Source organism: Pleurodeles waltl, chromosome 8 (assembly GCF_031143425.1).
Source record: "Pleurodeles waltl isolate 20211129_DDA chromosome 8, aPleWal1.hap1.20221129, whole genome shotgun sequence".
Classification (NCBI taxonomy): domain Eukaryota; kingdom Metazoa; phylum Chordata; class Amphibia; order Caudata; family Salamandridae; genus Pleurodeles; species Pleurodeles waltl.
Window position 1 is genome coordinate 99,508,132 of NC_090447.1, and position 14,920 is coordinate 99,523,051.

Below are 14,920 nucleotides of genomic sequence, written 5' to 3' on the forward strand. Positions count from 1 at the left end.
AATGAGGAAATACAAATAAAGATTGCTGGAAAGAAACATGAATCTGCCCATCTCCTGGCGAACATCAGGAACCTCGGACTCCTCCCAATAGAGAAGCATGGATGACACCACCTCTGTTATCCTTAAAAATGGCCCTGAAATGGAATCCTCAGATTCAAGATCCACATTCTGTAACAGAGAGGTGCCTCAATGTCAGACAAAATGCCACAGAGTACGAAAGAAGCATCTAATCTCATCTACGGCACTCAAGATGGTTCTGACCAGGTCCGGACTAAAGAGTAGGATTTGTGTTCCCTTTAGAAAGCGGCAAAATTCAGAAAGTGTTTTTCTCATTTCTGCCAGTTCAGCCCAGTGCAAACACACTCTCTCTAGCTTAGTCTCCCACACAGCAGTTCAACAAACATTTTGCACTTCTTACTAGAGAAAGACTCTGGAAGAAGACACATTTATGCTCATCCCTCCGTCACCTTTTCTTCACAAAAGAAGGGTATTTAATAAAAAAAAGCCTCCAGAGTTTACTGGTGAATCACAGCAAAAGTGAAATAACTCCCAACATCAAGACAAGTATTGAAAATTCCTGTAAGAGGCATGTTAATTTTCACTCTGACACCCTTTGAAATGCTGTTTTAGACTGGTGCTTTCACTCAAATGTATTTTTCAACAGCAAGCTGCATTAATAAAAAACAGACTTAATATGTAACTTCCTATAGGCATGGGTTCTTTGTTTGAATGACTTTCAAGTAAGAATATATATTTCCAGTAAAAAAACGGATTGATCTGCTTGTGCATTTTTAACGTCAGGTGGTTAGCACCCCAGATTCATTCAAACATTTGCATACTGTATGGGACTGCACTGTCCTGGAGCCTGGTGCTGTCAACCTTGGAGGGGGTCTTGGGATGAACGCTACAGAGGAACCACAAAATTGCCCTACTCCACGTCTCAGACTCCATTGATGGGAATAGCTACATACGGGCCCTGCTGTGGGTTGGGCTGGTGCCAAACACTGGATGGACCCAATGGCACCCCCCACTGGAGGGGTGGAAGAAAGGGTTGAAAACGGTCTTGGAATAGAGCGGCCAATCTTCTGGGCTAGGGTCTACCCTCAAACAACATCCGAATATCAGGGGTGACTGGGCCAGGTACAGAGGGATTTGGCTTGAGTCTTGTGAGAAGAGATTGTGGTCCTTGGAGTGGGATACAAGACTGCTCGAGCCTCAGGAGTGTATAAAAGCAAATTTCCATTATCAAGCAAAAATTTGTTACAGGAAGGCAATGTGAATTTCTTTCAACTTAGTCAATTTATTTTGATACAAAAAGTGTACATTTTAATTTTCATTTACAAAATGCAGTTACTTCAAATAAGAAACAAATACTTTTCCTATGGAAAGATCACTATTGGATCTCTTGGTTTGCACATATTCAAATTCTATCATATGTACATTGTGCTGTCTGTTCTGCAAAGCTTACGAGTTCCTTTGACCGATAAAGCTCAGACACGTTGGCAAGTGCATAGGGCAAAGACCATAAACACACATGAGAAATTCCAACCCTAATTTTCACTTTCTGATCTATTCCTTCCAACTCTGGATTGTTGGACGAGGCTGGTTACAGGTCAGAAAGGTAGTATTTTCTTATGATTCCATCCCTGCAGCAAGTATAGACCAGCTTCTCAGAAACTGCCACCTGGTTAAAAAAAAAAAATACAAATAAATAATATCACATTATTAGCACACTGAATTGCATTTCTTTAACAGGTATCCTGCTTTTCACCAAACCGTTACTGCAAATCATGTTATTAAACAGTGGAAAACGTTTAAAAAAAAATAATACACATTCAAAATAGTTATATTGGTTTACTAGTTCTACTACGCATTAGAAATCATCATTTGGCCTTGCCACACTGGCTCTACAGCTTGGTGAGTAATATAGAGGTACATGCTCTATTATAACAGATTGGAATCTCAATATTTTTAAAAAGGTGTAATCAGCAAACTTTGTTAATCATATTATACCCATGTATCTGACCTCAAGACACATAAGACCTCCATCTATAGGTAGCAGTGTGGTTCTTTACACAAGTAGCCTAGAAATCTGAGTGGGGCTAAGAAAAACTGCACTGTGAATGTTACTCAAATGCAGCACCAATTCTCCATCATGGGTATCTTTGAGAAGAAAATGGTACTTAGCCTGTAAATATCAGTTTGTAGCTTCTGGTGCTGGGTGCTGTAGGTTCACATGCTGCGCATTCCTGCCATCTAGTGCACAGTTCAGACATTTGCAAGTTGATTTTCTTTGAAGTATAAGTTTCGAGGTAACTCATGCTCCCTCCCTAAAACCCAAAACGTCCAAGACTCCAGCTGGGATACGTTTTCCCCTTCAAGCAGGTGAGTAGGATAAGTGGAGAAATCTAATGCTAGTGAAAAAACATTCAGTGTTTAATTTGAGCAGGTGAGGCCCAGCAGCACTTATTTTGGGGGCCTACACTTATTTTTCCCCCTCAGATATTGACCACTAACAAGAGAGGAAAAAAGACAAACTGGAAAGAAGGAGAAAGAGAAACACGGAGAAATGGCCACAAAGGGAGAAAGCTGGGGCCTGCAAGAATGAAATAAAGAGGCTTGCAGTAAACTCAACAGTACGCAACATTGGTATTCGGAGCGCCAATTTTCAATAGCACCTCCGCAGCAGAGACTGCAAATTGAGCACTAAATACATGTCACGTAAAATCATCTGGAACATGAGCACTCATTTTGGGAGAACAGAGTGCATGTGAATTTACAGCACAACAAGCTACACATCAACAGTTACAGGATAAGTAACATGTTCCATTTGGAGCATTCTCTGCATAGATGATACAGCACTGCTCTCTCCCTAAAGCAGTGACTAGTGAACAAATGAGGCAGATGTTTGGAATGAAGTTCCAAGTACTCTGTCCCTAACCTGCACTTCTTGCTAGGCTAGAGTCTCTGCAGTAATGCCTTGTGAAAGTGTGTGGTGTTGACCAAGTAGCAGCCTCACATTGGTCTTCTATTGATAAGCTGCTCAGGAAAGCCACTGTAGCACCCTTCTTTCTGGAAGAGTGCGCCTCTGGCACAGAATGCAGAGTTTGCTTTGACATAAGGCCAGACTTTGAAAATGGATTCCCAGAGTGGGGTTTTGCAAACACAACAAAAAGTTGCTTCATTTTGCAAATAGATTTAGTCTGATCAATGTAATACATTTGTGCCCTTTTGGCGCCTAAAGTGTGTAAGGCTCTTTCGGCCAATGTCTCATGGTGTGGAAAGAAAACCTGTAAATCAGAGTTTTCAATGGCATGAAAAAAGGAGACCACTTTTTGTAGGGAGTGAGGATTTGTCATTAGGACATCTCGAGCCTTGTGAACTTTGAGGAAAGGCTCCTACTATTAAAGCTTTCATCTTACTTGCATCTCACTTACTCCGCACAAGGAAGAGATAGTCACTAAGAATGCTACCGTTCAAGAGAGACTGTATTTCACAAGAATGTAATGGCTGAATAGGTGATCCCAGGAGTTTAACTGGGACTAAAATCATTCAATCAATTAATCAATCAAATAACTTCTTAAACGCACTACTCACCAGGTAGGGTCTCAAGGCGTGGGGGGGGGACGTGGGCGATTACTGCTCGAAAAGCCATGTTTTTAGGTGCTTTCTGAAGGTTAGTAGGTCCTGGGTCCTGCGTAGGTTGGTGGGGAGGGAGTTCCAGGTCTTGGCGGCAAGGTGGGAGAAGGATCTGCCGCCGGAGGTGGTGCGTTGGATGCGGGGGACTGTGGCGAGAGCGATGTCGGAAGAGCGGAGCTGGCGAGTTGGTATGTGGAAGTTTACTCGTTCGTTGAGGTAGGCCAGTCCAGTGTCGTGGAGGGCTTTGTGAGCGTGGACAAGGACCTTGAAAATTACCCTTTTGTTGATGGGCAACCAGTGTAGGGATCTGAGGTGGGTGGATATGTGTTCGTGGCGAGGGAGGTTGAGGATGAGTCGGGCGGCTGCGTTCTGGATTCGCTGGAGTTTTCTTTGAAGTTTGGCTGTGGTCCCTCCGTTAAGGGCGTTGCCGTAGTCCAGTCTGCTGCTGATGAGGGCGTGGGTGACTGTTCTTCTTGTTTCTAGGGGTATCCATTTGAAAGTCTTGCATAGCATGCGAAGGGTGTTGAAGCAGGATGATAAGGCGTTGATTTACTGGGTCATGGAGAGGGATGAGTCCAGTATGATGCCAAGGTTGCGTGCGTGGGTGGTGGGTGCTGGAGTGGTCCGAGGGTGGTGGGCCACCAGGAGTCATTCCATGCTGTCTTGTTGGGGCCGAAGATGATGATCTCTGTTTTGTTTGAGTTCAATTTGAGGTGGCTTGTTGTCATACATTTGGCGGTGTTGAGGAGTCCGGCGTGCAGGTTAATCTTGGTGGTGGCTGGGTTCCTGGTGAGGGAGATGATGAGCTGGGTGTTGTCAGCGTAAGAAATGATGGTGATGCCGTGGGGGCGGAGGATGTTGTTGAGAGGAGCCATGTAGATGTTGAAGAGGATGGGTCCGAGGGAGGATCCTTGGGGACCCCACAGATGACCTTGGAGGCTGTAGACCGGAAAGGAGGGAGGCAAACTCTTTGGGTTCTTTCGGGGAGGAAGGAGGTGAGCCAGTCCATGGCCTTGTGGTGAATTCCGACAGAGAGGTCTAGGAGGATGAGGGCGACGGTCTCGCCTTTGTCCACTCTGGTCATGATGTCGTCTATGCAGGCGATGAGGGCGGTCTCAGTACTGTGGTTCTTGCGGAATCCAGATTGGGAGGCGTCTAGTATATTGTTTTCTTCAAGGAAGCGAGATAGTTGTGTGTTGACTATCTTCTCGGCGACCTTTGCGAGGAAGGGGAGAAGAGAAATGGGTCGGTAGTTTGTGAGGTCTTCCGGGTCTGCTTTGGGTTTTTTGAGAAGGCCGTTGACTTCGGCCTACTTCCAAATATCTGGGAAGGTTGCGGTGTCAAAGGAACTGTTGATGACGGCACGGAGTTGGGGAGCGATGATTTGGCTAGCCTTGTTGAGAATGTGGTGGGGGCACGGATCTGTTGGGGAACCTGAGTGGATGGAGTTCCTATGTTGGTAACAGTGGGGTCCTTGGAGTACTTACTCTCCTAAGGCCTTCCATGAAAGCTATAATGACTGGGAGTCTGAATAAGGATATATGTTGTTGGTTCTTCTTTTAAGCACTGCCACCAAAAGAAGCCTATGGATGTGCATGCCAAACCCACCCTTTGAAGGTGCAACAAATAGCATATTATGTCCTGAACCAATGCTTTCATGTGTTTTGTTTGGTTGTTACGCAGACTTGGACAACACACTATAATTTTGCTGCGTAACATGCGCGACTGGTCAGCTTGGGAACCTCCTAAGAATATGCATAGTCTTCCAGTGATTAATTAGTCAAACTCTAAGACCTCTGGTGCCAAACAGCGCAGTTAAATCCTTTCCTGAAAGTTTCATGCTGCCGTTGGTCCTTTGGCTGTATCGCAAAGATAAAAGGTCTACTCTGATGGGCAATTTCTCGTGTGGTTGGACAGATATTTCCAATAGCACTTAGCAATGAGTACCAAAATTGCCTTGCCCACATTAGCACAACAAGAATGCACCTCAAAGAAGTCTAGCGCTGCTTCCTTACTAAATAAGGGGTCCGAGGTAGTGAAGGAAAAGCGTCAGCAAGTATATCTGTCAAGACAAAAGTGAATATATGTGATTAATATGGAATACCCATTCAATGTATGTTTTTTCTCTTAATAAGATGCTAAAATTGCTTGAATGTGTGTGCAGCATTTTATCTAAGAGCTGAATGTTCTGTTTTACGTCAATTGTTATTGATTTCTGAAAGTTTGCATAGGGTTGATAATTATATGTCTTGTTTATTGTTTCTGTTCAGAAGAACAATCTCCCAGAATGAAAAGGGCATCAGGCCACTTTCTGTTAATGGTTTATTGCGGGAGTTTTAACAACGAAATAAGGCTATTAAAGCTGAGCACAAGAAGTGAGGGGTTAGAGAGGAACTTTTATTTCAGGGGACAAAGGACAAGCCTTGCAGGATCAAATCACCCATTCTAACTGCAGGGACTGGGAGGGAGGCGGTCAGCTTTCGCTTGCTGAGCATTTTATTTGTTTTTCTTGTAGTTACAATTTATACTGAGTGCACTAGGACAGGGATCAGATTTAAAAAACAAATCTTTGAACTGTATCTCTCATTTCACAGTATTCTTTAGTGTATTCCTCCTGAATGCAAGAGGGTTTGGGGTCCAATATTTATACCTGTATTGTCTCATGGGTTTGATAGTTACCTGAAACATCCCACGCAAGTATTATTCAGTGGGTTGTGGGGTGGTCGCAGTCACACAGATTTTTTACATTGGCTGAGTGCATGGTGCCAGGGAGTCTAGAAAACCAAACTCTGCGTTCAAGGGAAATCTAGAGAACGTATCCTACTAGAGCCGTCTTGTTTCCAATTAGCATGTTAGAAGCTTTAAGCGGCAATAGATTTCTATAAGCTCTAGAAATTACAACTCTTGCTGTTGTTGCTGCGTTCAAGTCCTCCAAACAGTCAAGTTGTTCAGATAAGCTTCCCACCCTGCAAGTGAGGCATCTGTGGTAATGATCACCTGTAGCTACGGGACCGGAAATGGTCTGCCCAGTAACATGTTTCGTTCTTCCACCATTTAAGACTGTGCTGAACTCTGGGCTCTTCCAGTACTAGATCTTCCCATTTGCCTACTGCTTGTCACCATTGCCTGGACAGACACTCTTGTGGAGGAAGCATGTACAACCAAATGTGTAGCGCTACGGTGGATGCAGGAAGCCGTCATCCCCAACAGTCCATGAACATACTATCGGTTAGAGGTTGTGATATCTGAAAAAGATGAAATAACTTTTGAAATGCCATTGCCATGTTTTGGTTGGGATACACTTTGCCTGTCTCAGTGTTTAGAACGCCCCCTAAAAAGAGGAGTGTTTGCTAGGTTAGAGATGGGACAATGGGACGTTTTGGCATGAATTGTAAATCCCAGCCTGTGGAGAAGCAACAAGTCTGTCTTGGTGTCTGCTAGGCACTGCAGACAGCTGCTGCTCTTCACCAGCCAATTGTCCCTATACGGAAAGACATGAATGGAGCTGCAGCACAGATGCACTACTAGGCACCTGGTAAACAGCCTTAGGCTGTTGTGAATCTTAAGTGTAGACCTTGAACTGGTAGTGTTGTACATACCACAAACCTGAAGTACCAATGGTATACTGATGAATGTGGATGTAAAAGAAGGCATCCTTTGAGATCAAGGGTTGCTGTTCATTCCGTGCAGAGCACTGGAATAATATTCTGCAGGGTTGCCATCCTGAAATATTCCAAGAGGATGAGCAGTTTGGTGGCCTCTGGTCAAGGACCATCCACAGGATGTGGTACTTCTTTGGGACGAGGAAGCTTAGGCCGTACATCCCTCAACATCGCTGGTGTGGAGGCACCAGTTCCATGGCACCCTTGCTTGCATTTCCTTTTCCAGCAGTCGCTGATGTTCCCGGCTCATTGCATGACAGCGACTTGAGATGTGTGTGAAACTTAAAGGCGTATCTTTGCTGTGCTACGTAAAGGACCCACTTTTCTGAGGGCATTTTTTCCCATTGGGGAAGGAACAACTTGATTCTCCCTCTCGCCCTCCACACCCCCCACACCCCAGCCCGGTGTTTACTGGAGGGTGGTGAGGGTACATGCTTGGCAGGGGAGGAGCTTCTACCCTTTCCTTGATTGTTGCCCCTGAATCCTTCTCAGGACTTCTGGGCTTGTCCTTCCTGAAAGGGCTGATGCTGCTGAACCCAGAACACTGTGCACAATGTCACACCAGTTGGTGCTGAAACCCAAATTAGGCTGTTTGTATTTGGAGGACTCCCATGGCATTTGCAGTCTCAGTGTCTTAATTAATTTGTTACTGCATTGTGTCCCCCTGAGGTTCAAAGAAGTGCTCACCATCAAAGGGAACATTGATTTGATGTTGTTGGACTTGTGGACAAAACCCAGAGATCCTCGAGCCAAGCGGGACTACAGAGGATGAAGGTGGTAGTCACCTCCCCGGAGACCGTATGAGCAGATGCTTGCATTCAAGATGGTCTTTTCCTGTGCATTAGCTCCCTGGTGCGTTTGTGGTAAGCCTCAAAGAGATGCTTGACTAGCTGCGCCATCTTTTTCCAACGGTATCAGTCATACTTTGCAAGGGGCCCAACAGAATTGCTATAAGCCACTACTTTGCCACCAGCACACCGTTCCTAGCTTAATCAATTTTGCGTCTTTCTTTGTCAGGAGTGGATCATCCCCTATAACTTGTGTGAATGCTCTCTTGTGAGCTGGGAGGATAATTAAGGAATAAGGAGGTGCAGGATCCCCTATATGTAGATTGGGTCACCTGGGGCAATATGGGAGCCCTCTGAGGAGAAGGCTTTGGGGCTCTGTTCTGTCTGACCCGCTAGGGATCTGGCCTGGGAATTCCCCTTCCCCTTCATAGTGAGTCCTGTTGAGGTCTTAGGAACAGAAGACCTATGTTGACTCTGTAGGGCTGTGACAATGCATTTTATAATGCACCCACTGACACTCTCCCCTACAGTGGATTGTGTTTTTATTTTTCGAAGGGTTCAGTCTTTATTGCCCTGGGGTAAGCAGAGATTGCAAACTTGGTGATGGTCCGGCCATCAGAATTTCATACCCACCCACCCAGTCATTGGTATATGACCAGAGGTACAGAGAAATCCTCCGATCTCAGTCAAATTTGAAGTGCTGTTGTTGAAGAGGGTCTTTTGATGCTGTGGCTGGTGATTACGGCCATTGGAGTCAAAAGATGTTGATTGTAGCTCAACAGTCTGGAGCTCAAAAAAGTACGTCTGAAGCCGACCGCGGGAAAAACACTGTAAAGGTGAAGTCTCTGTCAGGTATCAGTTAGGGTTTCAGGGAAGGATCATGAATTATAGCAAAACCAACACTTATATTTCCACTATAGATAACTTGAAAATGCCTGTGCCCAACACTACAGTGCACAGAGCATGTGAGCTAGAGCAGCATATGCTACAAACAGACACCTTCTGAATATTTCGGCCAGAATTTCACACATGGGCGAAGGCATTCACTGTTTCCGAATATTAATGAAGCTCCTGTGATGGATGAAAAAACATTACTTTCAATTGTTGGCACTAACATGAAATTGCTTCATAGGTCTGTGGTGCATTAGGGTACCTCGGGGCACCCACATATACAGGACAAAGATTGAGTGAATGAGAGTTAATAAGTTACCTTGTACACTGGATCACAGTCCGCTCCCACAAGCTCAATTATATGATCTGCATCTTGTTGGATAATGAAACAGCTCCCATCACCTAGGACCCGTGGAAAACATTCATCAAAACACATTCAACACAAACAATCTGAAAGCGAAGAAAGCATTTTACTCCAAGGATTTAGTATGCAGAGAGGGTTCATAGCACCTACCCTAATGGGTGTAGTCCCCAGAAAGGTTCAATAACGAGCAAATATACAACAGACAAATTGTATGGTTATTGCCAGCTTACAGCTATGCAGTCCCTAAAACGTGCAGCCTCGAAAATGAATGTTTTTTGCTTATTTCTTATCTAGCTCAGAGAAGGATTCAAGGCATTTCTGCTCTGGTAACACTTTAGGCCTAAAAATATATTTTCCTGCTAAATTGTCAAGGGCATTCTGTTTTTTGGCTGGGTGTAGGGTTATTTTTTATTATTTGTGCCATGTGACCATAGAGCAAAAGCATAGTGTTTGCTGTACTTTATAAATACAAAAATAAATCAAATCCCTTCGCCACCACAGCTAAAGTGGGCTAGCATGACCCCGTTTTCCTTTTTATGTTCTTCCAACCATCCTCTCACTGAATTAATGGGGGTTTTATAAAGCAGATTATTTGCTCTCAGGTTCCTTTGTGCTATGGGTTGGATAAGTAGCCAATTTTCAGGAACTCAGCATGGTTCTTTTCCAAGTGGAACAGGACTGCATTCTGCAAGTTCAGCAGAAGTACACAGAAGGCTGTTCCTCCCATTCCCTGTCGGCAAAAACGAGGTATTGAAAATAGCTTATTTACTAGAAACTCAATCCACTGGTCCACTGTAAATACTTTAATTCATTCATTAGAAGCAAGTGTCAAGTGCCAATAATCATACAACGGATCACACAAAAGATCTTGTACTGGATCCTTTCAACAATTGGGAACCAACACAGAGCTCGCAAATGGTGGCGGGTGTAGTCAGATTCATTACCTTTTACCATCAGCTGGGCTGTTGTATTATAAACCAACTCAAACAGGCAACATTTCACGGGGGGGGGGCGCTGGAGTAGGTGGGGTTGGGGGGGGGGGGGTCAAAGGATGTTTCCATAATCAATACTGAATTCACAAGAGCCCTGCTGTCTGCCACCTCAGCATCCTTGCGGAATGCAAGTCATTTTTTTATAAAAGCTGATAAAAGCTGTAGAAGTAGACTTAAGCCCTAGGACAAAATAATTTAAATGTCAGGTCCCTTAATTGGAGCCCATCATAAAGAAGACTCCTAACTCTTTGACCAATAAGTGGAAGACCACTATCACATGTCAACTTCAACAATCATAATTTCATGTTTGCGATGAGCTTCAGCCAGTGGGTCTCCATCAAGTCATAAATGACTATCAAGTACAATGAGTAGGATCCAACTTCAGACTGCTAGAAAACTCAAGAGATTACTTGTTCACCATCTGCACACATAGAAAGAAATGAAAAAATTGACAAATATCAGGTCAGCCAAAGACCAAAGATATGTTAAACCCAATCAGGTTTATTCTCAGAGGCACTCAGTGCTTTACAGACACCTGAGCAGGAGTATAAGAGGCCTTTTTGTCAAACATGGAACCATTGAGTCCAAGACTATGTTTGTCACATCAAACTACCTGGGTGCCCCAGGAGAATGGTAAGGTTAATAGTGTTAAGCATGGCTCCAGAGCCATGTCAACACTTCCACCCTTTACCTCCAACCAAGGTTGTTCAGAACCAGTCAATGTATGTTCTTCATATCCCAGAGGGGCAGGAAGCATAGCCTCACATCACCTAATTTCAGCAATGAGTATTAGAAGTCCGCCAGTAACTATATCCCCTGTTGTGGAGGGCATAGTTACACACGGAAAGAGCAAAACAGGGCAAAACATGCTGGATCTATTGCATCTTACCAAGGCCAGTCAAGCGGGTGTTAACACTGCTTAATTAACATTCTTGTTTACTAATTTGGATTAGAAAGATATGTTATTAGCATCTTTTGCAACAAGACAGGTCTGAAGTACAAGGTGAGCCCGATTTAACTGGTTCGATTATAGCCTTCAGCTAGTCTACAGAGTTAGGTGGGAAGGTTAACAACTTATTGTCAGTCAAGACAGCAGATATATCATACATAGGCTAACAAGGACAATCAGCGTATCAGTCCTACTCCTCCCCTATACCATATAGAACAGTAATACACCCATATATTGCCATATTACTTTGGCATGGTCAAGAAGAGGTTAGGGCCCAGGACTTCATCGAAGTATGTTTGAGTAACCATGATGAACGCCTTATCAATCAAATCATGTATTTCTAAATTATAAACATTAGTAGACATGGTGTTGATAAGAGCTATTTCAATGACTTAGTTTTTACAGGTTGCAATAAAGCTCACTGAAATAATAGTCCATTGACACGTCTCTCCTGTGCTGAATAACCAATACACCAGTCAGGAATGCAGAGCACCAGGTCATCTTCGCGATTTATTACCTCACTTGCATCTGAGAGCTCCTCTAGCGTACCTCCAATATATTACTGTTCTTCAATTGAGTATGGGACAATGTCTCATTCATTAAAGATACGGCTTGAACATTACTACATGGTATCTCTGTCTCACATTCAATCAGGTCTGTATCAGACAATGGTAGATATTTAAAACACACAAGATAAGGGGTGAGAGGTATCCCTTCTGCTCCTCTGTGCTCCGTCACAAGTAACCTCACAAACACAAAAAGGGGAAGAGACAGTAATCTAAATGGGATTCCACCCTCTCGGGGAAACCAAACAATATTTTTAAATTGCCCTCATCCACTAGTAGTGGCATGCTTCAGGACTGGACATACTACAACACCCCAGCGCAGACCAACACTTAGGGTAGAGCAAAAGTCCAATTTGGGTTAATTCGAGAAGACACACAAACATTCAAAGGGATCCACCATGCAGATACTCTAATTAAAATAACCTTACGGATGACCATAATTCCTGTTTAATGCTGGCCCCCATAGATAGGATTAAAACAAATCTCCTGTGATGAATTGAGCAGATTTGTGCCCCATAATCATATTTGCTGTCCACATGTTCTGGCCTAATTTTTGCCAATGTATGTCGACTGGTCTGCTTCAGGACTACGAACCCACAACTCAACCCTTCCACATCTTGTTCTTAAACAATGCTAAGTGAGTGGTGGTAGACTTTCATGCAGTGACCTAACTTGTCACTCATTGTGTACCTACTCAGGGATTTTCCTGGCTCATCTAAATTATTTCTGAAAAAAGGCCGGGAGTGGGACCATCTCCCAGTAGTCACACCGTCGACAAGTAAGTGTCACAACTCCAACATGCCGATCGCTGCCCTCCGTAGTTCGAAATGGCAGATATCTGCCTAAGATCTGGGATATCCTGGCATATGTCATGTTTTCAGAACCAAGATGCCACCACGATGGGGTTTCAGAGGAGTGGACTACACCCAGCCGTAATATATGTATTCTAAATAAAAAGCACAGCACCAACAGAGATGGTCTAATCTAGTATTTGCCTCAGAAGCAGACATTCTGCCAGGCATGTGCCACTTACTTCAAAGATACCCATATATTAAAAGGGCTGAGAAAACACTTCCAAGTGCTTATGCAGCATCACCATGACATGATGAAAACTAGGGCTAGGCTTGTTGATTAACGAAACAGTAACATCCAGTCAGGTTTTCATGATTCCACAGTGCATATGTGTGAGGTTAAGTTACATATAAAGATCTGTTTAGTCACTCTGAAAACATAAATGAATATTACTTTTCGGTCGTTCCACTTACTCAGATCTAAATATAATTGACCATTTACTGACTGATAAACAAAGAAAGACCGATACCTTGGCTGACGATGTAGCCTTCTTTGAAAGGCATCAAGGACAGCACCGGTGCTCCAGAACGCTGAATTGTCTGAACCGGAGTGCTGAAAGAAAGAAGTAAAATGATCAAGAGTAGAGCAGGTGCAATACTAAGGTACTTGCCACCTTTCTTATCTTTTTAGCCATCAGGCTAGGCGAGAGCCACTCCTTCAGCCACCACTCACACTGGATAAAAACAAAATGAGTCATTGTCTTTTGGTCAATTGAGAAGCAGTGGCAGATGTACGATGATACAAAGATAGATTCATTTGTTGATTACACAAGTGGTTTAGAATATTATCAGTATAGTTAAGATATGTTAAAGTGTGAAAGTGTAGCCATTATGTTGTTTTTTGTTGCTTTACCATAGATCAGTGGTTCCCAACCTGTGGTCCACAAAGCCTCCACAGTGGGTCCGTGACTGCTTAGAAAAATAAATATATTAACAGATTAGGTCCCCAACTTTCAGTAATGACTCAGTAGGGGGTCCCAGATTCCAATAATGATTCATTGGAAGTCCACAGAAGTCAAAAGGTAGTGAACCACTGCCATAGATTGTCAAGAGAATTTAAATGTCCCACTATAAATGATTTCAGAATGTTATTTGCGAATTTTGTAGAGGATGAATGGTCCTACAAGACTTCAAAGTATTATTGATCGCTGCGGAGCATTCCAAGTGAATTTTGAGTATCACGTATATGTGACTTGATTAGTAACGACCATAGGAAAACAGATTCATTGCTTTAATCAAACACGAAGGCAAGGGTTTTGCTGAACTGATCAAAAAACAGGCTTGAAAGTTGGGTAATGGAGATTAATTTGTTACATCTCACCCACAAGAGTGTGTCTCATCTCAGATAACATGTTACTTTTAAACGTTTATAAGTCTTGATATGGAAAAACAGAAACACCTTTGTTTTGCGGTCTACAGTGCAACCTTCAACAAGGTTGCCTGAACGCAACTGGGGAATAAAAATACATCCAAGGAGCATAGCTCTTTCTTTGCTAAGGTTGATTATTGAATTTCACCTGGAAGCTTGCATGAGGATAAAGTCTGACTTCCAAAGCAGGTCTTTCTCACAGAATACCTACTGCCACTTGCTTGCTGTAAGGGGCATCCCGGACCTTCTTCTATTTAGCTTGCATATAGCAGATCATAAACCTGTATCCCCTAAGTAAACAGCATTTCCCCATTACTTGAGTATCCTCACACACGCAGATATCCTACTATTAATGGCAACTACTCTGCTAGGCTGCAAGGGCATATCATCAATTTGTAGGAATACAATTTAAATTGTTTGCTGATCAATTTATCTAAACGATATACAGAATTCTATACATATGCATGGTTTATTCATAAACTCTAAATAAATTAGGTTAATAAATCCTATTATCCATGCATGCTTATCTATAATAAATTGATGACTGCATCTTAAATCAATATATTCTACATGACTTACAACAGAGCAATAGAAATAAGAGAAGCACAAACTGAGTAAATAACTTAAATTGATCCAATGGCTCTATATGGTATGACTGCATTTTGCCGTTGTCTAGCATATCAATCACAAAGGTTGCCAATTAGTTATGGTTGTAAATTATTAAATTTACATAAATCTACCAAACACAACAGAATCCACTGGAAAGAAAAGTCTGATAGACTTTTCACATCAGACTGAGAAGAGTTGTCTTGCTTACATTATGTCCAGTGCTAATGCTGGACGAAATAG

The 14,920-nt window shown here is 43.1% G+C and overlaps 1 protein-coding gene across 1 annotated transcript in view; it reads right to left on the bottom strand.

The window, feature by feature from the left end:
- Positions 1-1,276: 1,276 nt before the first annotated feature.
- Positions 1,277-14,920, bottom strand: part of PAAF1 (proteasomal ATPase associated factor 1) — a 65,782-nt gene continuing 52,138 nt past the window's right edge. Inside the window, exons 10-12 of the mRNA XM_069203829.1 lie at positions 13,173-13,255; positions 9,300-9,382; positions 1,277-1,684 (exon numbers count right to left, since the gene is read on the bottom strand). Coding sequence (XP_069059930.1) covers positions 1,607-1,684; positions 9,300-9,382; positions 13,173-13,255 — 244 coding nt within the window. The 3' untranslated portion in view covers positions 1,277-1,606. The remainder of the gene's footprint in view (positions 1,685-9,299; positions 9,383-13,172; positions 13,256-14,920) is intronic.